Source organism: Podarcis bocagei (genome assembly GCF_964188305.1).
Source record: "Podarcis bocagei genome assembly, chromosome: 1".
Taxonomy (NCBI): domain Eukaryota; kingdom Metazoa; phylum Chordata; class Lepidosauria; order Squamata; family Lacertidae; genus Podarcis; species Podarcis bocagei.
In genome coordinates, this window is record NC_138125.1 from 29,277,957 (window position 1) to 29,301,071 (window position 23,115).

Genomic DNA, 23,115 nt, shown 5'->3' on the forward strand with positions numbered 1-23,115 from the left:
GTCTCCCGACCTGGTTGGGAGGCAGGCGGCGGGCTTCCCCCTCCCTCAGCCCCGCAAGCTCCCAGAGCAGGCTTTGCGCAGCTCTCCGCAAGCTGTGGGAGCCCGGCGCGAATTCGCACTGGGCTCCCACGGCTTGCAGACAGCTGCATGTTCTGGTGGCTGGGGTCGGGGGAAGCTCGGGCTTCCCCCGCCCCAGCCCTGCGCCTGGGGGGGGAATAATTTTTTCCCCTTTATCCCCCCCCCAATTCTAGGTGCGTCCTATGGGCCGGTGCGTCCTATAGGGCGAAAATTACGGTATTTTAAATTGTATACTGCCCTGGGAGCCATATACCAAAGGCTGGTGAGTTTTTTATGTTCAAAAATACATAAAAAATAATAACAATATCAGCAGCCATTTCCCTTTTTAAAAATGTACAGTACAATTAACTGAAGAGCAGCAATTATAAATCTCCTTGTGCCAGGAGTTTTAAAACTTCTGCTTATCTGTAAACACACTGTACATAGGTGGAGCTACATAGAAATAATGGGTCCACTCCTCAGGTATATAGTCCCACCAGCCTCAGCCCTTGCATTGCAGTTCCTTGTCAGATCTTCCACCCATCCTCCCTGTATGTTGGCTTTATATGCTTGACCTTGCTATGGACTTGGTTGGTCACCATATTTGAGGCTGGAGAGGAATTTCTCTGATTAACGGCCTCTGTCTGTTGGTTTTGCCTTCCTCATTGTCACCACCTTTGCAGTTTAAGCATTGGGTAAGACTTAGTCTTTGTTGGAGGGGAGGTTGTAGCCTCTGCCTGCCCCTCCAGACTTTGGGGGTATCCCGTTGAATGAATCTGGTGGGAGTTGCTTCTGTCCGGACACCCAGCTGGTGGCTAGGGCCATAGCGCTCCTTAAGGAGGCAATCCCTTTGTGGGGGTTCCTACTTAATGTAGGTCATAGGACCTCTTTGGATTGACCCCTATAAGGGATACATCCAGCAGAGAGGCTGGTTGTCAATGGTTATACCCAGTGCCTATGCCAGTAATGGCCAAACTTGGCCCTCCCACTGTTTTGGGACTACAACTCCCATCATCCCTAGCTAACAGGACAAGTGGTCAGGGATGATGGGAACTGTAGTCCCAAAACAGTGGGAGGGCCAGGTTTGGCCATCACTGGCCTATGCAAAAACTTTTACATCTGTAATCAATGAAGATATTTCCTGATTTGATCCAAAGTAATGTGTCCTGTCTGTTTATATGGGAGTCGGATATTGAGGGGTAACAGTGCGTTGCCCAGGCAAAGATCTTAAGAATTGCAAGAGGCTTATTCCTTCCCACTAGAGCCCTTCAAAAACACTGAAAAGCTGCCCCTCTAGAATAGCATTCTATGGTCTGGTTTAGCATAAACCATGGTGTAGCATGAACATGCGTGCATGTGGGCTTGTGGGGGAGGTGACTGCAGCTGCTTTCTTCCTTCCTGGGCCATTTTGCTGCTGTGCTGTAATAACCTAACCCATAATATGGGTTACGGCTTGTGGTTAGTCTGAAGAGACCTAAACCACAAGCCTGGGGTCAGAAGACATGCTAAGCCAAACTATGGCTTAGCTCGGTGCAGGGCAAGAGCAAAACAACAGGGGAGGAGGGAAGTGCTGCAATTTCTCTGGGAACCTGCAAGCTCACATATCCAGATTAAACTGTGGTTTGAGTTAGTGTGACTTGCAAACCAAGCCAATGTGGCACAGGAGGAAATCAGAGATCCTGCTCTACCTTGTGAGACAGAGGTGCTGTGTATGATGAGAAGAGCTCCATTCATTCCTAATCAATATAAAGATACTGATGACTGTAACTATCAGTATTATACTAATACAAGTGGGACCTTTTATTAGTACAAAACCATGTAATATGGAGTGTTTCTCTTGAGGATGCCAGCCAGCCAGCCATGCCCCTTCACAAAAACTCTGTTCAACACACACACACACACACACACACACACACACACACACACATTTCCCACTCTCCATCCACACTCAGCATTCTGTGCCTGCTCAGTCCCTATTGGGATGTTTTTGGGTACCTCCTCTTTTTAGGGTTCCCCCTATTTAGGGGGGGTACTTTCATAAACATTGAGGTATCCTTAAGCCTGCTAATAGGCACTTGAAAAATGATGGAAAAACCCACAAAAAAATTATTAGCACCTTACTCTCAAAGAAACGCTCCATTAACCTTGTTGAAAAAGACAGCATTGGACAACTGTAAGCCTCAATGGCTTGACATGAGATCTACTTTATACAGTGGAAGGACTAACTGCATTCTGACATGTATTCATGTTTATTTATAATATATCTAATACCCTTTAATACATCAAACCCCTAACAAATGCAATTCTAAAAATGTTTTGCACTTTCCTTTGAGCAACAATACAATTTGCAAAAGATACTAATTTCAAGCTAAATAAACTCTTAAACTCTTAAATGAACAGCAGACATAGCATTAAAGCTTGTTAAAGTACCAGAAGATTGTTATTCCGTTTTTGCAACAGGAAAACCCCCCACAAACACTGCAATCTCATACATGCCTACTTAGAAGTAAGCCCCACTGAACTCTAGAACTTACTCTAAAGTAGACATGTGTATGATTGCATGCATGGGTTTTACCCAGCTGAGTCATACACCCTTCAAAACTAGTGGACTTAAGCTAGTTGTGACTAACTTAAATCCATTGATTTAAAGGGGTCTACTCTGAGTATAACTTACTTGAATACAACCCCAGAAAGTTACTATGACTTCGGACTAACAACTTGGGGAGCCTTTCACTGTTTTCTGCCTTAAAGACAAACCAAAGGACACAGTCTCCTTTATCTAAACTAAGCACCAACTGTGTAAAGACCCTGATTATCCGAATTTTCCTGGCTGCCCTTCATCTACCCACATGGTATTCACCTTATATAAATAACAATCTCGTGTCATGTCTACCTGAATTTCTGATTATAAGAATAAACTGAGTTGAAGTTAAAACAAGAAGTTGTAGCTATCCTGTGGGTTGCACTTAAAACACAAGTCCATTGCTTGCAGCGCTTCTAGAGGGAAAGGTTTAGAGTTTTGTTTGAAACAGAAACAATATAGCCACAGAGCTGGGGCTCTTGCTATGGATGGCTGGCATTGGACAATGTTATTTTACTCTTTTCCTTGGACAGTAGTTGCCTTGTCATTACAAAGTTAATACAGTTCATATGCCATTTGAGGGAGAGGAAGGCGATTCTCTCCAATTTCTCTTTCCTTCTGCAGTCCTCTGCATCAACTTCTAAGATGCTCTGGAAAGTCTACCAATCACATGGAACAGATTTTGGGGAGGGGAGCACAGAGGCCTGCAACAGGAGTCAGGAAAAAATACCTGTCCTCCTCTCATATTAACATATAAGTCCACTAGATCAAAAGCTGCTATGTGAGCAGACAAGCTGCATTTGATTCCACCCAAATTTATTTTTAGAAAGCATTTGCAAATTTGTCTCTGGTATAAAATTTCTCAATATAAGCCTTCTCCAACCCATGCCCTCCCCCCAGATTTTTGGACTACAACTCGCAGCAGCCCAAGCCAACATGGCCAATGGTCAGGAATGACGGGAGTTGTGGCTCACAATATCTGGAGAGCACTAGGTTGGGAAAGGCTGCTCTATAGTTTGGAGATACCTAATGCAATTAGTGTCGAGAGCTATTGCTAGATGTTTTTGCCCCTTTGTGGAATTTCCTCTAGGAAAGATTGGCAGGGGAAAAGGAGGTGGGAGGAGAGAGGAAGTGAGAGAGTACGAGGAATTAGAACATCTTACGAACAGAGAACAGAATCACACGACACTAGAACCATGGATTCCAAGACACAGTAACATGACAGATGGACACAGACAAGACAGAAGATTGCTACCCAAGGAGACTGGGGAGGGAATGAGGGAAGCAAAAAGACTTAACAAATCAACATAAAAAATAATAATATAAACACTGGGGCTGCTAAAGTAGCCAATGGTATTTGAAGAAATTATCCAATAAGAAAGTCAACTATGTAAGAAATTAAATGGTTTAAGAACTTAAACAGCTATCCTCCCGGCTCCCCAAAAGGTACGCTATAGAATTGCTGGGTTAGCCTGAATGCGTCACTCTGATGAAACAAGATGGTTGTCACTATAGCCCATGCATTAGTCAATGGAGGTCATAAATGGTTAGTTATGTCAGCTAATAAATACTGCATGCCACAAATATGTGCTTGCACGGACCCCAAAAGAAATAAATTCAATGCAACAGATATTCTGCACTTGCAATAAAATTCTTTTTATGCCATCAGCTGTTTGTATGTGAGGAATGGGTTGGGGTCTGGAGGAGGGTTTTTAGAGGGACTTCCCCCCTATTGTTACATTTCTTACTTTGGAAAAAAAAAAGAGCAAAATATGTCTACCAAGAAGGAGAGAATAAGACACTCCACAGAAGCAGAGGGGCAGGGGAGAAAGAAGGGGGATAAGGCAGAATAAAATAAGGGAAGGTGGAGCAAGAATCTTCATTCTTTTGTACACAACTTTCTTGGGTGAATTTTTTTTTCAATATGGAAAATTTGGAACATTTAGGATGGCAAGAAAAGATTTTGTTGCCTTTGTTTGATTGCAGATCTATATCTTTCTTGAGTGGACCAAATTCTTATTTCACAGGACATTTTCCAGAAATAAAACATAAAACTTCAGCAATGAATTTCAAATTAAAGAAAAAAATGGCAGCATGGTGCCACCATGACTGAAATAATAATAATAAATAATAATAATAATAAATAAATTAAAAGCAACGGTCAACCACCAAAAATTCATGCGGCACAAGATGAGGTGAAACGACAGAAAATGTTCTTCAAATATATACAGTGTGTATATCTACCAATATAAGCACAGAGTTAACCATGACTATATTGATAGATATACCTATATATTTTTTTCTCCCTGCCCCAGCCCTCCCCAAGGATAACTTGTGGATGAAATTATTATTACAAATACTTAACATAAATTAAAAGGGGGGAGGATGCTCTAAAAGAAACCTTGACATGCTTTGTACACTAATTAATAACAATATCATGCATCTCTCCACATTAGTGGATGACAGGATTAGATGAGGGCATGAATTTCTGTGTAAACATGTGACTGGATGATGAGGACTATCGCTAAAATTGGTTTTTCATTATTCTATAACACACATATATATATATATGTACACACACACACACACATATATATATATCGTACATAGTGTACATATAGATATCAAATCCTTGAGGGGGCTTTTGGGGCTTAGAAAGGAGAAGGGTCAGTACATTAAAATCAAACCATAAAAAAACATACAAATTAAAATAAGAGGGACCTTATAAGGCATCTGCATGAACAATCAGTAAAACTTGCTCTTTCTTTTGTGTGTGTGTGGCATAAGGGAAAAAATGCATGTAACTAGGAAGTTCCATCCAGGGACGGCCCTATCGTTAGGCCGAGTGAAGCGACTTCTTCAGGTGGCAAAACCAGGGGGAAGAACCAGCTGACCCATGGCTGTTCCTCCTGAGCCTCAAGGCTTGCACCTTTGTGTATATAGAGCTGCACCCTGTCCAGCACCCCATAACTAGCCAACAGAGTCATACCTTGGATCCCAAATGCCTTGGTACTCGGACGTTTTGGCTCCCGAACGCCGCAAATCTGGAAGTGAGTGTTCCGGTTTGCAAATGTTCTTTGGAACCTGAACGTCCTATAGGGCTTCAGTGGCTTCTGATTGGCTGCAGGAGCTTCCTGCAGCCAATCAGAAGCAGCACTTTGGTTTCTGAATGTTTTGGAAGTCGAACGGACTTCCGAAACGGATTTCGTTCGACTTCCGAGGTACGACTGTGCTGAAATTAGATTCACCTGCCAGTCCAATCCACAAGGAATGGCAGGTGGCGGCACTATCTTGTCCTTTGCTGCAGAAGGAAAACGGTTTGGGGCTGGCCCTGGTCCCATCAAGCAGTCTTTGTTGCAAGGCAGCCCTTGTCTTTGCAGTTCTGGCCCTCAGCTCAGGCTTATGTACATCGTTGGAGTTTGAGCAGAGACAACTGGCCATGGATGGAAGAAGCTCGCTGCTTATGCGGCCTCCAAATTCTTAAAAGGGCAAATCTGTATGCGCAGCTTGCAGATGTACCTAGCATTCCTCTGATTTCACACATGTTTCGCCTGGCACTCGCACTATTGCTGGCATGTTTTAGTGCAATACACTTTGGACCTTCTTATTTCTGTGGAGCTTTGCTCTATGCAGACGCTTGTTAGGAAAAGCCTGCTGGCTTTATTCAGTGGTGTGTCAGCTTCACCTTATCAAGCTTCTCGGAAGAATAAAATATACTGACATTTTTGTTCTGCAACAAACAAACAAAATGCAGGCAGGGATTGCTGTCAGGATGATAAAACTAAAGTCAGCATACATGAGCTGCGTAAACACTGGGGGCAAAAAGAAGGCTTAAAACCATAGCTAAGGAGTAATGTTATACTAGATTTTGTTTCTGTCTTCTTGTTTTGGTGAATACCGTAAGGACACCAGGCTGCAGTTTTATTCCGTTTTTTCGCTTATCCGTGTTAATCTGAAAATTACCAAATAACTCATCCACAATTATCTTTTGCCCCACGTTTTCTAGGCACGACACCATGTTTTAAAACTCTGCATCCGAGCCCCCCCTTTTTTTTTTGCCTATCCATTTTCCCCAGCAAAGCCTGCTCTTTACCACTCAATAGGAACAAAGAGCAATTTGGGTTTTCTGTGGATTGCCATTTGCTCTGATTCAGTGGTAAAAAGTGGGGTGGGGGTGGGGATGGACTGACACTCAGACACAGTGTTTTAAAATTCAGACCTGTGCTTTGAAATGTGGCACAAAAGGAAGCCTAGATGAGTCCAAAGAGGCTCTGGATGCACATGGTGCTTAAGAACATCAGAAAAGCCTGTTGGATCAGGTCAACAGCCCATCTAGTCCAGCATCTTGTTCTGACAGTGGCCCACCAGATGCCTATAGGAAGCCCTCAAGCAGCACTCTGAACACAAGAGCACTCTCTCCTCCTGTGGTCTCCAGCAACTGGTATTCAGAAGCCTTACTGCCTCTCACTGCTACCATTCTACTGCACTATTTGCTCCCCAAATCACTTCACATCCAATGGAAGGCCTTCCTCCTTGCACTGAAATGAATGGGAGAGCCTGGGCATGCAGGGAAGTTTGCACATCAAAGCGAGTAGGTTTTGGAGCAGGCCAACGGTCTGTACAAACTTATCCTTGGGTGAATTGAAACACAGTCAATTAGTACTTCTATATTTAAGGCTGCATTCTGATGCACACTTACATGAGACATGAGCTCTACTGAACACTGTGAGACTTACTTCTGAGTAAACATGCATAGGATTATGCAGTCAATTTCTGTCTGTGTACTGGGAGAGGAAATGAAAAAGTCCCTCCATTTATGTAATACTCAGCCCAACACAAAAGCCTCTCACGTTGCATTTTAGATCTGCTTTGATCTCAGAAATGTAACACAGGGCTTAGCTGGGAGCCACCCAGAGGTAACAAATCCACCTGGATTGCATAGTGTTGCCAGCCACCAGCTACCTGTGATCAAGCAGATGTCTAGCACGGTTGGGATTAAGCCGAATCAGCTAGGTAGGGCCATTTCTCATTTTGGTATTAAAAGAGATGATATAATGATTTTTGGATGCAGATAAAATGAATTCGGAAACTCAAGGATCATTCTAAAAGCTCGTGGGCAGCTGTCACAAGGATTTTTTCCTCCCTCAGACAATGAAATTTCATAATTGGGTGAATTTTCTGCTTATTTTTTGAAAACAGCAAAGTGGACTAGGACCACAGGACTTCTCTACACTACATTGCATTTTTAACCCATTGGTTTTCGCCTCAAGAAATAACTGCTGCCCCTTAAGTCATCCATGGATAATGGATAAGAAAAGCTGAACGATAAAGGAAGAGGATGCCTTCTATGTTAAATGCAAATTTACTGACAACCAGTGAAGTGGCTGGGAAGTGGCTGGGAGCTCCTGAGCTACCTGGGAAAGAGGCTTTGCTGCCCAAACTCCTACAGCGGTAAGGGCAACATCAGATGCGGTCCTAACACCTGCAGTTCTATGCACATAAATTCAACAGTGTTCAATATAAAACTTACTGTGAGGTAAGTGTGCATGGGAAGGCAGCTAAATTATGTTTCTCCTTTTGGGGTTTTCAGTGTAATATGCAATGGGGAAACTAACCAATCTCCCCCATATCTCTTGAGCTGTTTCACACTTAGAACTCATGGGTCTCAAAGCAGATTTATAGCATTTAAGACAGAAAAAGAGTGAAAGGAGACACTTCACCAGCTTGGGAGTAGTTGAGCAAAGCAAAACACACATTGGCGGTAATGCCTGGTCTCATGTGATGTTCCTTTCAGTTCTGTGGTTCTATGGCACGACCCCTATGTTTCCAAACGGCATCTTTATGGATGAAGAGGCATTTTTCATTTTGTAGCAGCCTGCTTCATTCACTGATGCCACATCTCAAGGTTCTGTGCCACTGCAATTCATCACCATGGAAGTGGCTGTGATATTGCCTTCACAACAACTCTGCAGGCGATGGATAAGAGGAGCAGATTGATAAAGGGGAAGAAAGGCTTCTGTTTTAAATGCAAATTTCTTGGCAATCAGCAAAAAGGCAGTGGGTAGGAGAGTTTAATGAGGTCCTAAAAGATTAGCAGAGGAATGTGAATCAATGATTCCTAACTGCTATTTAGAATACGAACTCTGGTGCTTTTAGCCCTTTCTAAATGAAATAGATTGCTTATCACCAACATTTGGGGGGCAGGGAGCAGGTTTGCAGCTTGGTGTGGTTGTGGCGGATCAGGGCCTCTTCCCAGCTCTGGTGTGACTGGGGGAAGAGCGTCACTTCTTCCTTCTCCTGTTGCACTGAATGCTTGAGCTTGCCTACAGTTGGAACCATTAAGAAAAGCCAGAGTCATGGCCTGATCTTTATGTGATGGGGCTGCCCAAGGTTGAGTGGGTAACCCCAGCAGAGGACCTTGCTATGGAAGGATTTGGCTGCCCTATTTGGGGCCAGGGAGGATTTTGCTTCCAGATAATTAGGCCCATTTGGGGTTTTTGCCTACCTCGTAGTGACTGTCACAACTTGATGGCAGATAAGGCATTGGGCCGGATCCTTAGTCTAAATGGACGGGGGTGGGTACCCTCCTCCACTCCAAAGGATCAGCGTATCCCCTTAAAGGGTGCATCTGTCCTGTCACCCCAGATGGGGTACAGATGGGCCATGGCACCCCCTAAATGGTATCCTGATGGGGGGATCACTCTGATTTGATGTGCATCATATGGTGATCCTTAACCTTGATTAACCCTGCCAAAATAACCAAGCAGCAAATGGGCCGGTTGATTCAGGATACACACCCAATGCCTTTACCAAAACCTACTGGCATCTGTAACCAATAAAGTTGTGGCCTGTTTAATTCCCAGCTGGGTTTTCTGTGGTTATCGCAAGCTCATCATGCCTTGGCTCCATTATCTGTGGCTCTACCGCTACAACCTTGTAGTAACTGCTTTGCGTTTGTAAACACAGCACAAAGTCTGGGTTAGGTGGTTTTGAACAGCCATCCTTGCCTCCTTCCCATCTGCTGACTCTGCAACATGTTTGTGGACTGAATATGACTACAATGGGAGGATTAGAAAAAGTTGGGGGGAAGAGTCATGGGGTGGGAGAAGGAAATAGTCAATAGATGTTCTTTTGTACTTGCCCCATGACAATGGCTTGATTTGCATCTTGTTAACCCAAAGTATGGCTTAGTGGGACTCCATGAATGTGCTGGTTCCCAGAAAGGAGTTCACAAATGTTTTGCCCCCTTCTGGGCCTTTTAGCTCAGTACTGGGTGGTAGCTAAGCCTAGGCTGGGCTTAGCATGCCATCCAAACCCAGGAGTGTGGTTGTTGTTGTTGATGATGATAAAAAACAAATGCATAGATCACTTCACAGCATAAAGTCATTGAAGCAGTTAATGTATCTCCTTTGTAACCATGGACAAATCTTGGCTACAGATCACCACTGAGGCGGAAAGACTTTAACCACTATCCTGGGCTAAGCCAAACCACACCGTGCTGAGCTAGACAGCCTGGGAAAGTGCAATTTCCTCCTCAGCAGCCAACATGTTCACTTGTTCATGTTAAGCCATAGTTTGGCTTGGTGTCAAGTGCGAATGCAGCCATCGAATGGATATATTTTGATAATATATTATCAATCAGCAGTGGCTGCTACAAGAATGTTTATGTTGATATCAGTAGTTAAGCAGGCCAAAACCTTTGGCTTAAAGAGCTTCAATGACATTTGATGAAAGAAAGCAACTCTGCCATTTTCTTAGACTGAACTGTGTATCAACTTATTCTTCAATTCATAATGTTATGTTCCTCTAAGTTTATCATGGAACTTCCCAGGTACATGCAAAGCCACAGTGGTTCTCATTACTGCCAGAGCAAGTCCTACCCCTAAAATGCAAGCAGAATATGAGGGGTGGAAGAGAAATGTGAAAGCACTAGCCTTGGGTGGCTTTTATTATTATTATTGTATTAATCTGAAACACTTCAGGGTACTATGAACATAACCATCTGATGCTTGGATTTTAGAATTTTTTTAATAAAAAAATTAGCCTCTTCAAAATAATAAAATCACCCCCTTTTTAAAAGGAAACGAAACAAAAATAAAACAAAAGTAATAAGCTTGTCTACGTGTTTCACTTTTAGGACAGATTCTCATAAAAATCAATTTTGTACACAGAAATTCAATGAAATTCTGTTCTCTATTATAGAAATGCTTAACTCATGGCAAGCTTTGAAATAAAATAAAAATAAATACTTGGAAGAATTCATTAAAAATAAAATAGACTGCAGTTGCCTGCTGGATATTAATACTGTCATATCTATCCCACCAGAAGAAAAGCCATCAAACCATCAAAATGTATCTAGGGTCGAAGGGAGAAACCGAGTTGGTTTCAAATTGCCACCCTAAGTTTTGACCGTTCAGTGGATACATTTTGAAGCATCGCTGCTGCAGGTAACATGGCACAGCTTAGTATTTTGGAATGACTCTGCTTTAGTCCTCAAATTGTTTGGGTAAATAGAGTGGGTACACCGCCATGTTAGCCACATTCAAAATCCCATGGGCACATGGAACTTTCACGGCATATTTTCACATCCATCAAGAAGAATTCAATGACAGATATGACAATAGCTGCATGCTGGGTTTTCTTCCTCTTTTTAGTCAGTAGTCCAAACTTTTAACATGCCAGAATAAATGCCACTTTCCTTCTCCCCACCAGGGCCTGTTCAAAAAACCCCACTACAAATATGTAGCACAATGGTTGGTGACCAACTGAGCAGGTACTGGTTCCAGAACGTTTGTTTTCCTTCGAAGATGGCTTCTCCAAATGAGGACATATTTGTGTCTTGCTCCTGCCAACTCCATGGGATTGGATGCTTGGCTTTATGCGTTTATATCGGATATACAGTTCTACACATATATACATATATCACATATACATATATAGGCGTACGTATATATGTATACATTCACACACATATATATATGTAGGCATTGTTAACTGCAAAATGAAATAAGAAAGCAGGCGGAATATAAGACTGACCTGGCTTACCTACACTCTGCTCACATTCAATGAGGTCTTCGTCATCATTAGAACATTCCGCTGAATGGTCTGAGGAAATGAGGTCATCTGTTGTCTGACAAGGGAAACAAGCACAAGGAGACAAAAAGAAAGAACCGGTGGTCAGACAAAAAGAATGACGCTCCCAAGTAGATGAATCTGCAAACAGGAATACAATTGAACATAACTACTAAGCATAGGTAAAAAAGGTAAAGGACCCCTGGACGGTTAAGTCCAGTCAAAGGGTTGCAGCACTCATCTTGCTTTCAGGCCAAGGGAGCTGGCGTTTGTCCATAGAAAGCTTTCCACGTCATGTCGCCAGCATGACTAAACCGCTACTGGCGCAATGGAACACTGTGATGGAAACCAGAGTGCACGAAAACATCGTTTACCTTCCCGCTGCAGTGGTACCTATTATCTACTTGCTCTGGCATGCTTTCGAACTGCTAGGTTGGCAGGAGCTGGGAGAGAGCAACAGGAGCTCACCCTGTCGCAGGGAATCGAACTGCCGACCTTCCAATCAGCAAGCCCAAGAGGCCCAGTGGTTTAGATGACAGAGCCACCCACATCCCCCCCTACTAAGCATAACCATAAGCAACAGAGAAGGTGCACCATCAACAGCAAGTATTGAGCTATGGAGAATTATTGCCAACTCAACTTGGCTTTGCCACAGATGTTTTGTCATGGCACATGCCTGGCTTCATATGCCTTTTAATTGTTGTCATTATTTACCTTAACATACATATGCACATCCTACCAGTTTTTTTAAAAAAATTCTGTGGTGCCACACAATGTCTCCCATTTAAATTTATAATATTTAATGCTCCTGAAGTGCTTCTGGAGTATTCAAAGTATTTCAGAAACCATTGTGACAACCCTTTAAGTTTGGTCAGTATTAGTATCCCCATATTACAGAATTTCAGTGACATCAACAACACTGCTTGGGGAAATGGTAGGCATGGTTGCAGGTTTTTTGTTGACAAATGAAAGTTTGGCCCTGTATACACAACACTTATGTTCTGTAGAACTGCAATATGTACTATGCTATTAGGACATAAATTTCTGTTACTAGGTACATTTAGGTAAAATTTGGTTGCAAGTAATATAGATACGATATAATCCTATTATCAAGAGACTGCCAGAATGAATCTTTTGCGCAGCTAATCCTTCTGGTCTGATAAAAATGTTGACTGTGGGCCAAACTACATGCATGTTAATCATGTGGTTTGCCTGTGAGTACATGATCTTTTTTTCTAAAATAGCCAGTCTGCCCCAGACCCCAGACCTGGACACTTGGGGCTGCAGATTGGAGCAAACTGCAGGTTGGGGACAGGCGTGATTTGAATAGGAACCATAGTGGAGGGCAAAAGTTCCCTGCTCCCATGTTGGGCAAGGGCTGTAGCTCAGTGGTAGAGCATCTGGTTTGCATGCAGAAGGTCCCCGGTTCAATCTTTGGCATCTCCCAATAAGACTGAAATCCTGGAGAGCTGCTGCCAGCCTGTGTTGGCATCACTGAACTAGATGGACTAGATGGACAATAGCCTGACTTTGCATAAGGCAGATTCCCATGTTTCTATAGTTTGGTCATGTGCAGTTAAGCTTCTGTTAATAATAATAATAATAATAATAATAATAATAATAATAATAATAATAAAAAATTTCTTATATCCCACCCACCCCAGCCTCTCTGGGTGGCTTCCAACAAAATGCAGCATCAAACATCAAAAACGTCCCAAAACAGGGCTGCCTTTAGATGTCTACAATAAATTGTATAGTTGTTTAACTTTTTGACATCTGGCAGGAGGACATTCCACAGGATGGGTGCAACTACTGCAAAGCCCTTCTGCCTGGTTCTCTGTAATTTCACTTCTCACAGTGAGAGAACCACCAGAAGGCATTCAGCGCTGGACCTCAGTATCCGGGCTAAACAATGCAGGTGGAGATGCTCCTTCAGGTATATAGGCCCAGAGTCATGAAGGGCTTTAAAGGACAATACCAACGTTTTGAATTGTGCTAGGAAACGTACTGGGAGCCAATGCAGATCTTTTAGGACCAGTGTTATGTGGTCCTGGCAGCTGCTCCCAGCCACCAGTCAGGCAGCTGCATTTGGGATTAATTGGTGGCCCCACGTAGAGTGCAGTGCAGCAGTCCAAGTGGGAGATGACCAGAGCATGTACCCCTCTGGCGAGACAGTGGCTAGGGAGGAAGGTTCCAGATAGAGTTGGTAGACAGCTGTCCTGGCCACAGAGTGTACACTGAACAGGACAGGTGTGCCACCATGTTAAATAGGCCAGGCAGAAAATTGCCTTCCAGATACATCCACATAAAGCCAAACACTCAGCCCAGCTAAATTCACAAGAATGGATTCCTGTGCAATGTTAACAGAATGGTCAGAGCACAGCAGGTAGGGTCAAAGATCTGGCTCAGAAAAGCTGAAGCCACATCAAGAGCATCTGTGGCCCCAGTGAATTGCAGCACATGTTCCTTACACTTTCCAGCTGATAATCCTTTTTTTTTTTTTTTTGCGGCTGCTCTAATTAACGAGCAGCATGTACCACAGTGTGTTAAGGAGAAGTGTAATGGCATCTCTCCCCAGCAGCAACTCCTTCATGTAATTGCTGCAATTAGTAGAATTACTAATGGAGACCATTAGGGAGATTCTGTGGAAGCCTCTGGACACAGGCTATATGGCTGTTGCACAAGGCTACCAAATTACCCTGCCCTCAGCAACACGAACTCAGAGCTCGCACATGGAATTCTTTCCTTTTTCCTCTTTCGCTCCTGCAGGCATCAAAGGTGTGTGGTCTCTGTAATAAGAATTCCTGAACTGGAAGAAACCAATACACTGGAAAGAACCAATTTTGAAGTGGCCAGCTTGAGATACCATGCTTGCTCTTTTCAGAACAGTTTTCAGAATCTGCAAATACGGATCATGCAGGAAGCAAGATGAAGGCTAGCTGCAGTGATCTCCATCGTCTGTTTTTAATTATGCATACAGAATTATGTCTGTCTGTCTATCTAGCTATCATCTATCTATCTATCTATCTATCTATCTATCTATCTATCTATCTATCTATCATCTATCTATCTATATCTCTCTGTCCCCTATAATCATTCTGTGTTCTCACCAGCTAAATTACAACCTACGAGGTAAAGCATATATTGTATTTTATCTAATCACCGGGAAAATCAAGTGGACTCGGAATTATAGAGACATCAAATTGGGAGACTAGAACAGATGCATAGCTAAAAGAATTTAACAGCCTAAGTGGTAGAATGGCTTGGCACATGAAGAATGTTGGGGCAAGGTTTTAAAACAGTGTTCATGAATGAAGGGTTTTGATAGGGGCAATCTGACCAATGCCTAAATGAGGAACCTATGGGTTGGAATGGAATACTCTGTTAGGGAACCAAATTTGCTTAGCTGTCAGGAGGAGCAAAGCAAGAAATATGGTGAAAGGTTGTCATCAAGGGGGAAACAGAGGGTGGATCTACACAGAGGGGGAAAAACCACTATAAATAAGTCATAAATTAAATCTTTTTAAACAAAAGAAAAAAACCCTTATGTAAAACAGCTTAGAAAAGTTTTGTGCTCTACAGTGCCATCTGGTGTTGCATATTTATAACACACTTAAAATGCTAGTGGTTTTTTTTTTTTGTTTTTTTTTTACTAATGTAGCTGAGTCTAGAGGCTCTGGGAAGCCAGTGAGAGACACACAGAGATGGTAGAGGATAGGGAAAGGGGGATAAAAGGACAAAGGCTAAGATCAGATGGATACAGAAAAATAGGAGAAACTAGGGGAAGGCCATAGCTCAGTGGTAGAACATCTGCTTTGCTTGCCTAAGGTTCCTAGAGCAATCCCTGTTGGGCTGGGAATGTCCTCTGTCTGAAGCTCTAGAGAGCCACAGTGTAGACAATAATGAGCTAGATGGACCAATGTTCTGACTCCATATAAGGCAGCTTCCTATGTGCCTAGAAGAAGAAGGAACTATGTAGGTGTGGGAGACAATTGAATAGAGAAGTGGACCTGGGGTCAGACCAATATATGAGGTAGCTAATCCAGGTTTGCAAGCTAAAAGATCATTATTCGTAAGAACCAATAACTTCATTTCTTTTTTGTTTTCACTGGTAGGCCTTATATGTCTACATACATAGCAGGTTGAGTATGGTATGACAATGCATCCAATTCTGAAATATTTATATTCAATTTTTCTTTAAATCTCAGCGCTGGAATTACTCAGTCCTGTATTAATGGTTGCAAAACTAAAGGCAGGTATTATAGTAAATGCCAATAAAATATGCCCCTAGACAAAACACTTTTCATTTGTCCTCTAAAAGAGCTTTTGCCACATTTATAATATTATTTTTATTCTCCCTCTGCTTTGCCATTGTGTTTATTGAAATTGACTTGGTATCAAACTAGAGCAGGAGGAAGCTGAAATGTCTGCATCTAACCTTGAGGATTTATGGACATATTTACCTTCAAATTCCCTCAGTTTCACAGAACTGCCTCTAATGAATTATTGTTTCTGTAATCACCACCTTCTAATTATTCACTCGAAGGGTTTCATCAATCTTGCTTTTTGTGAGGGTCCTGCATCTGTGTTCATTACTATACATCATGGGCATGGCAAGGAAATTCTGAATAGCATGACGAGATGTGGTCAGGACAATTACATACCCTCTTCCCTTTTCTGACAGTCCAAAGTTGGAATTTATGCTCCAAATCCATATCCTTTGACCCTCTGTTCCACATAAAATGGCTGTCTCTGAAATCTTCCACAGAGAACAGTCCCTTTTCGACTACCCCACTCACTCGCTGTGCCATGATTTGATGGGCATTAAGCACAAGATAAAATAAACCCTGCCATAGAACAGCTTTATGAAATTATAAATAACACATCCAGTGAATGATGGAGTTCTCATTTTTAGTGTGAATGGAAAAGAGAAAGGCCTATAAATATTGCCCTCCCTCAGTCAGAGAAACTGTGCCACAATATGTTCCTGATGGCTGCCTTACATTCTTTAAAAAAAAATGGGGCTTACATTCTCTTAGAAAAGGTTCTCTAAACCCCTCATTCCTGCCCTGACTTGCCTTTGAATTTGGATTTTTACCATGCTTTGGAATGAAAATAGCATAGGTGCCATACCTCCAAGTGTCCCGGTTTAAGTGGGTCATCCCAGATTGGCAGAAGCCGCCCCATTTTGGCTCCTTCACTCCGGCCACACCAGAGCGTGGGACCCAAAGGCGGGCGCAAAACCTACCTTGCCCCTTCGCGTCGCTACTCTTCCTCCTCCTCCCATCACAGCAATTCCAGAAGCTGTTTTCCGGAAATATGTCTGCTGAGGCGGAGGAGGCAGAGGTGGAAGCTGAAGGTAGAAGGTGTGGAGAACAGGTGGGTGGGGTAAGCGAAGGAGTGCAGAGATGGGGCGAGCAGGGAGCGCTACAATCAGGTAGGTAGGTGGGTGAAGGAAGGATTGCCAAAATCAGGCAGGCGGGAGGAGGAGGGCTGTCTCCCTTTCCCCTTCCAGAATATTGGGACATATTTGGTTGCAGTTCTACTAAGTCTAGTCCTACTAAGCATTCACATGTTACATTTAATGTTACTTAGAACAGTGTTTCCCAACCACTGTTCCGTGGCACACTAGTGTGCCGCGAGATGTTGCCTGGTGTGCCGCGGGAAAAATTAAAAAATTCGAAAGATTTTTTTTTTTAAGTCAAATTTTCGATTGGGGCGCCGTCACTAGATGACCCCTGGGGTTCCCTCCCTCCCGCTCTGTGCCTCCCTCCTCCTCCTCCGGGGAGGCCCTTCCTGGCTCTCGGCCAAGGCTTGGCGGCTGCCACTCACTCACTCGCTCGCCCACCCGTCCCTCCATCCCTGCACCCAGCCTCTCCCCCTCCGTCCCCGGCGTGGGGGCTGCCGGGATCCGTAGTCCCCTAGCCCTTGGGCTCCGCGCCCGCGCGGGGTGCGCAAACTACGTTTCCCAGCGTGGCCTGGCGGGCCGGGCGTTTTGTTTGAAGCGCTCTTCTCCCAGCCATGGAATGAGCGCAGCGGCGGCGGCCGGGCGGGCAGGGGCTCTTCCGCGCAGACCCCGCGCAGCCTGCCTGCGCCCCCGCGGAGATCGGGCGGCAGGATGGAGCCCGGGGATCCCCGCGGAGGCGGAGGCTGCCCCCCAGGTAGGGCTGCGTCGGGGGTTTTTTATTTTTGCAATGCTGCATCCGCGCTGGAGGGGACGCATCGGACCGCGGGGAGACCCCTTGGCGGGCATGCAAGGCAATGCATGCGGGCAGGCGTTGCATGGAGTGCAGTGCAATGCAATGGCAACGCGGCGCCCTGCATGCATGCATGCAACTTCCACCGGCGCTCCGGACTTGGCAGGTGAGGGGGGTCCCCAGTGGGCGGCAGAGAGAGCCGGGAGGGCGAAGGGGAGCCGGGGGGGAGCAGCGCTGCTCCCCGAGCCGAGCCCGGGGGGAAACTTCGGCGTCGTTGCGCCGGGTGTTGGAAGCGGAGGCTGGCGGGGGCCCCTCACCTGCAAAACCTGGTCGCCTCTCATATATTTCGTGCATTGCATTCATCGCCCGCTTTCTCCTCCAAGAAGCTCCCGGGGGCGCGCGTGGTTCTCCCCGTGTTATCCTCGCAACAACAGCCCTGTGAGGTGGGTCAGGCGAGTGGCCCAAGGGAGCACCCAGGGATTGTCCTGGCCAGGTGGGGTGATTTGAACCCTGCTCTCTGCCCGGTCTTCGTCCTCATTTAGCCCCCACATGTGCATGACTGTGCATGACTGAGGTTTTCCCCCCTCGTCTTGGCTATGGTATGAGTCTGTCCTGTTAATTAATGGGGTTCTGCCTTCGGAGAAGATGAGCCAGCCCTCAAGGAGGTGATTATGTAATTTGCTAGCAATTCATGTCCCTCCCGGCGTGACGCTGCGCGCTGACGTCACGGGGCTGTAATGGTGGTGTGCCTCGAGATTTTTTTCATGAAACAAGTGTGCCTTTGCCCAAAAAAGGTTGGGAAACACTGACTTAGAAACTGGGCCCAAATATTTCCTTGATTGTGCCATGCCACCTGAGCATTCCATTCCATCATGCATATCCTATAAACACCATGCGTATCTGGATACGGATCTTAATGTTCATTTCTCTGAAACCGAAGTAGGTAATTGAGACAGGACATCTTAGATGTATTTCTCTAGGCAATGTTTGATGAAAATGTGGGGGTGAGAAAGCAAACGCACACCGCCACACCCCCAACCTTAGGAATTCTGTATTGTGCTCTTAGTTGTAGAAGCAAAAGGGCCAGTCGGTGGCAATGTGCAGAGAGGTTGCAAGTAGGAAATGACCTGTTCCAACATGGTGTCCTGGCTCTCTCCTAATCCTACACATCCCTCATATTGACTTTGTTTTCCTTTTCCTTCCCCCGTAAGTTTTACCTGAACAAGAAAATCCAAAACTCCCCTTTAGAACACGGCACTTGGTGGAAATTCTGCTCCCCTCCACTACCAAACTACACTGCTGATTTTAGTTTTGACTTCATTGCAGCTTCTTCCTGCCTTTCTTTCTGTGCTGCAGCCCATGCATCATTTTAAAAGCAAGTAACATCAATAAGCTTATGCTCCTCATCCATCTGACAGCAAGTCTATTCAGAATGTGATGAAATGCTGCTTTTCAATGGAAGGAAGATTCGTGGGAGTTGTTATACAAAGGCTGGCTCCCCCTTTATGTCACTTTAAAAAAAAACAACCATTGAAAAATGGCAACAAATAAGTGATGCCACTGATATGTTAGCAGGCTAATGTGATTTTTGGCTACATTAATGGAAAGAGTTTCCAAGTCATGCCGTGTAATAGTTTATTCTGCACTAGTCAGGCTTCATCTGAAGTAGTGCATTTAGTCCTGGTCACCAAACTTAACAAAGGATAAAGACAATGCCTTATGAGGAACGGCTAAGGGAGCTGGGCATGTTTAGCCTGGAGAAGAGGAGGTTAAGGGGTGATATGATAGCCATGTTCAAATATATAAAAGGATGTCACATAGAGGAGGGAGAAAGGTTGTTTTCTGCTGCTCCAGAGAAGCGGACACGGAGCAATGGATCCAAACTACAAGAAAGAAGATTCCACCTAAACATTAGGAAGAACTTCCTGACAGTAAGAGCTGTTCGACAGTGGAATTTGCTGCCAAGGAGTGTGGTGGAGTCTCCTTCTTTGGAGGTCTTTAAGCAGAGGCTTGACAACCATATGTCAGGAGTGCTCTGATGGTGTTTCCTGCTTGGCAGGGGGTTGGACTCGATGGCCCTTGTGGTCTCTTCCAACTCTAGGATTCTATGATTCTATGACAAACTCCAAGGAGGGGAGAGAAGATCACAGTGGTATGGCAAACAATATGATGAAAATTTGAAAGAACTGTCTAGCTTAGAGAAGAGTAGACTCAGAGGGGATGTGAAAATGCCCTTCAAACACCTGAGCAAACACCCAGAGGAAAAGGACTAGATTTAACAGCCTTAAGTTACAGGAGGGTAGATTTTGGCTGAACTTCTTAAGCAAAAGAGCAATTTGTCAATGGAACTGGGTACCAGAAACAGTAATTCTGGGCTCTCATAAGAACCCAATAAGAGCCTAATAAGAGGCCAATGGCCCATCTAGTCCAGGATCCTGCAGTGGCCAACCAGATTCCTCTGGGAAACCCCCATGGAGGGTTCAAGCACAAGACCACTCTCTCCTCCTGTGGTTTCCAACAACTGGTATTCAGAAGCATTTCTGCCTCTAATTGTGGAGAAAGGGTATAGCCATCACGACTAGTAGCCATCAATAGCTCTCTCCTCCATGAATTTGTCCAATTGGCTTTTAAAGCCATCTAGAGTGGTAGTCCATAAAGAAGGCTGATCGTCGAAGAATTGATGCTTTTGAATTATGGTGCTGGAGGAGACTCTTGAGAGTCCCATGGACTGCAAGGAGATCAAACCGATCCGTTCTGAAGGAAATCAGCCCTGAGTGCTCACTGGAAGGACAGATCCTGAAGCTGAGGCTCCACTACTTTGGCCACCTCATGAGAAGAGAAGACTCCCTGGAAAAGACCCTGATGTTGGGAAAGATGGAGGGCACAAGGAGAAGGGGACGACAGAGGACGAGATGGCTGGACAGTGTTCTCGAAGCTACCAGCATGAGTCTGACCAAACTGCGGGAGGCAGTGGAAGACAGGAGTGCCTGGCGTGCTCTGGTCCATGGGGTCACGAAGAGTCGGACACAACTAAACAACAAGAAGATTGCTAGTCATCACTGCCTCTTGTGGAGTGAGTTCTATAGTTTAACTATGCCCTTCAAGCACAAGCTGTGAGCTATCTGTTGGGATGGTCTAATCCTGCATTAGACTACAGGTCCTCTCCAACTTGATAGTTCTGTGATTTAGCCCCTTTTACCTAAAGATGTACAGTAGTTTTAGATTTTATCTTGAGCATCCTTTGCTGTTGATAATTTAGCCATGTTAAATTATCTACATCCAGGAATATCAGTGTTCCTTCCATGCATTAATTTTCTACTCTAGTAAATTAAGAGACTAGATCTTGCTTATCATAATGGTATAATTACTTATAACAATGACATGATTTTAATTTTTTGATTGTAAGGAGAATGGGGCATCTGGAATGCTCAGGTGGCATGACAAAACTGGGAAAATATTTGGGACCCGTTTCAAATTAAAATTAAACTTAACATGTTAGTAGGACAAGAACTGGAACCTAAGCTATTGTCATCCCAAAGCTCTGTAGACATACAAATTACATGGCAAGTTGGAGCAGGAGTCCATATTGAATGTTTCCTAATATATCTAAGCACTTTTCCCTAAGAGAGATGTGTGTGTGTGTGTGTGTGTGTGTGTGTGTGTGTGTGTGTATGCAAGTAATTTCCCCAATGAAATGAATTTTTAAAATATTATTTAGTCATAACACTTTCCCCTTAATGTATGCTTTTTTTGGCGCATTTTTGGGTGGGGGAACTAAACTGCAAAATTTGAAGAAGTGCAAATTCCAAAGGAGAGATGCATTTGCATTCATGCACTGGTTCAGAAAGTATGACTTCTGTAGGCTCACGTTAAAATGCAAACCAAAGGAATTTTTCCCCATCCTCAAGTCCAGTGTCCTGTTTCCCACAGTGCCCCAAAGGATCCTTCTGCAAAGCCCACAAGCAGGACATAAGTGCAGAAGCTCTCTCCCACTGGTATCCCACTGGCATTCAGGGATATTGTGGCTCTGATCCAATTTAAAATCACAAGGGCTATTGGTAGTTTTATCTCTAGGAATTTGTCCAACTGAGCTTTACTAAGTTAATGTCACTGTCTGACAAAGTACTTCCTCTAATAGCTAAAATGAACCTCAATGTTGGGAGGCAGTAAACCCCTGAACACTAGGGCTGTTACCTTCATGCCTTGCTTGTAAGTAGTCCAAAGGCATCTGGATTGGGGGCAACATGGTGAATTAGAGAGACCCTTGCTCTGACCCAGCAGAGCCCTTCTTCTGGGAGAAAAAAAACAAGCAAACCATTCCCCATTTCTCCAGCCCCTCAACAGAGCAGCCAAGAGAAATACCAAGGGCAGAATTCCTGTCATTCACATTTCTCTTTAAGGAAGGCAGTCACTGCAAGAGGTCTCATCATGGGAACAAATTATCTCTTATAAGCCCAGGATCCTGATTAACTGGAAGCCAGTCATTAACCAGCATGCCCTTCATTCACCACATCAACCTGAGTTAACAACAACAAAGGAACTATCACTCCATCCTCTGAAAAACTCCCACCCCTTACATTTCCTGCGTATGTGATCCCTGCTGGACGTAAAAATGGAAACCACACTTGCTGCCAAATTATATCATTAAGTAGGGTTCACAATGGGGCTACCTACTGTAACAAAATCAGCCACTCAATCATTACCACAGCAGACAAGAGATTAAATAACTAGCCACACAAGTTAAAAACGGGGAAGTAAATCAGCCTTCGTTTCTGCACTCCATCTGTGCATCAAGTAAGTCTTGTATCAAGTGTTGTTTTAAAAGAGAGGGGGGGAGGGGTGCACCGCAAGCTGGAATTAGCCTTTGGGCACTACAATTGCAGAACAGATTCAGTAGTTCATTACTGCTGGAAAAGAAAAGCCACCCGCTTCTGGATCACATTGCGTGTCAAGTATTGGATAATTTTTCATTCTGAGCCCTAAGCATTCAGAAGACAATGGAAAGTGGGGGCAGGGATGTCAGGCTTTCTGGTGTCCGAAAGGTCCTCTCTTCTGTTTAGAGCAAGGAAGACAAGGAAATCTAAATAAGAAGGGACTGCAAAAAAGGAGGAAGAAAAAGAAGGGGAGGATTAATCTGTCTGTTGTTCAAGGCACCCTGACAGAGGAAAGAGGAGTATTGAACCACAGCAGCTTAAACCAAACTTCAAT

General features: G+C 44.2%; 1 protein-coding gene across 31 annotated transcripts in view; it reads right to left on the reverse strand.

Moving 5' to 3' along the window:
• Nucleotides 1-23,115, reverse strand: part of NRXN3 (neurexin 3) — a 1,270,857-nt gene that overhangs the window by 32,893 nt on the left and 1,214,849 nt on the right. For 20 of the 31 annotated variants that reach the window (XM_081172108.1, XM_081172127.1, XM_081172102.1 and 17 more), the window contains one exon: nt 11,675-11,768. In XM_081172108.1, coding sequence (XP_081028234.1) covers nt 11,675-11,768 — 94 coding nt within the window. The remainder of the gene's footprint in view (nt 1-11,674; nt 11,769-23,115) is intronic. The other 11 variants (XM_081172120.1, XM_081172130.1, XM_081172114.1 and 8 more) reach the window with 1 other exon arrangement.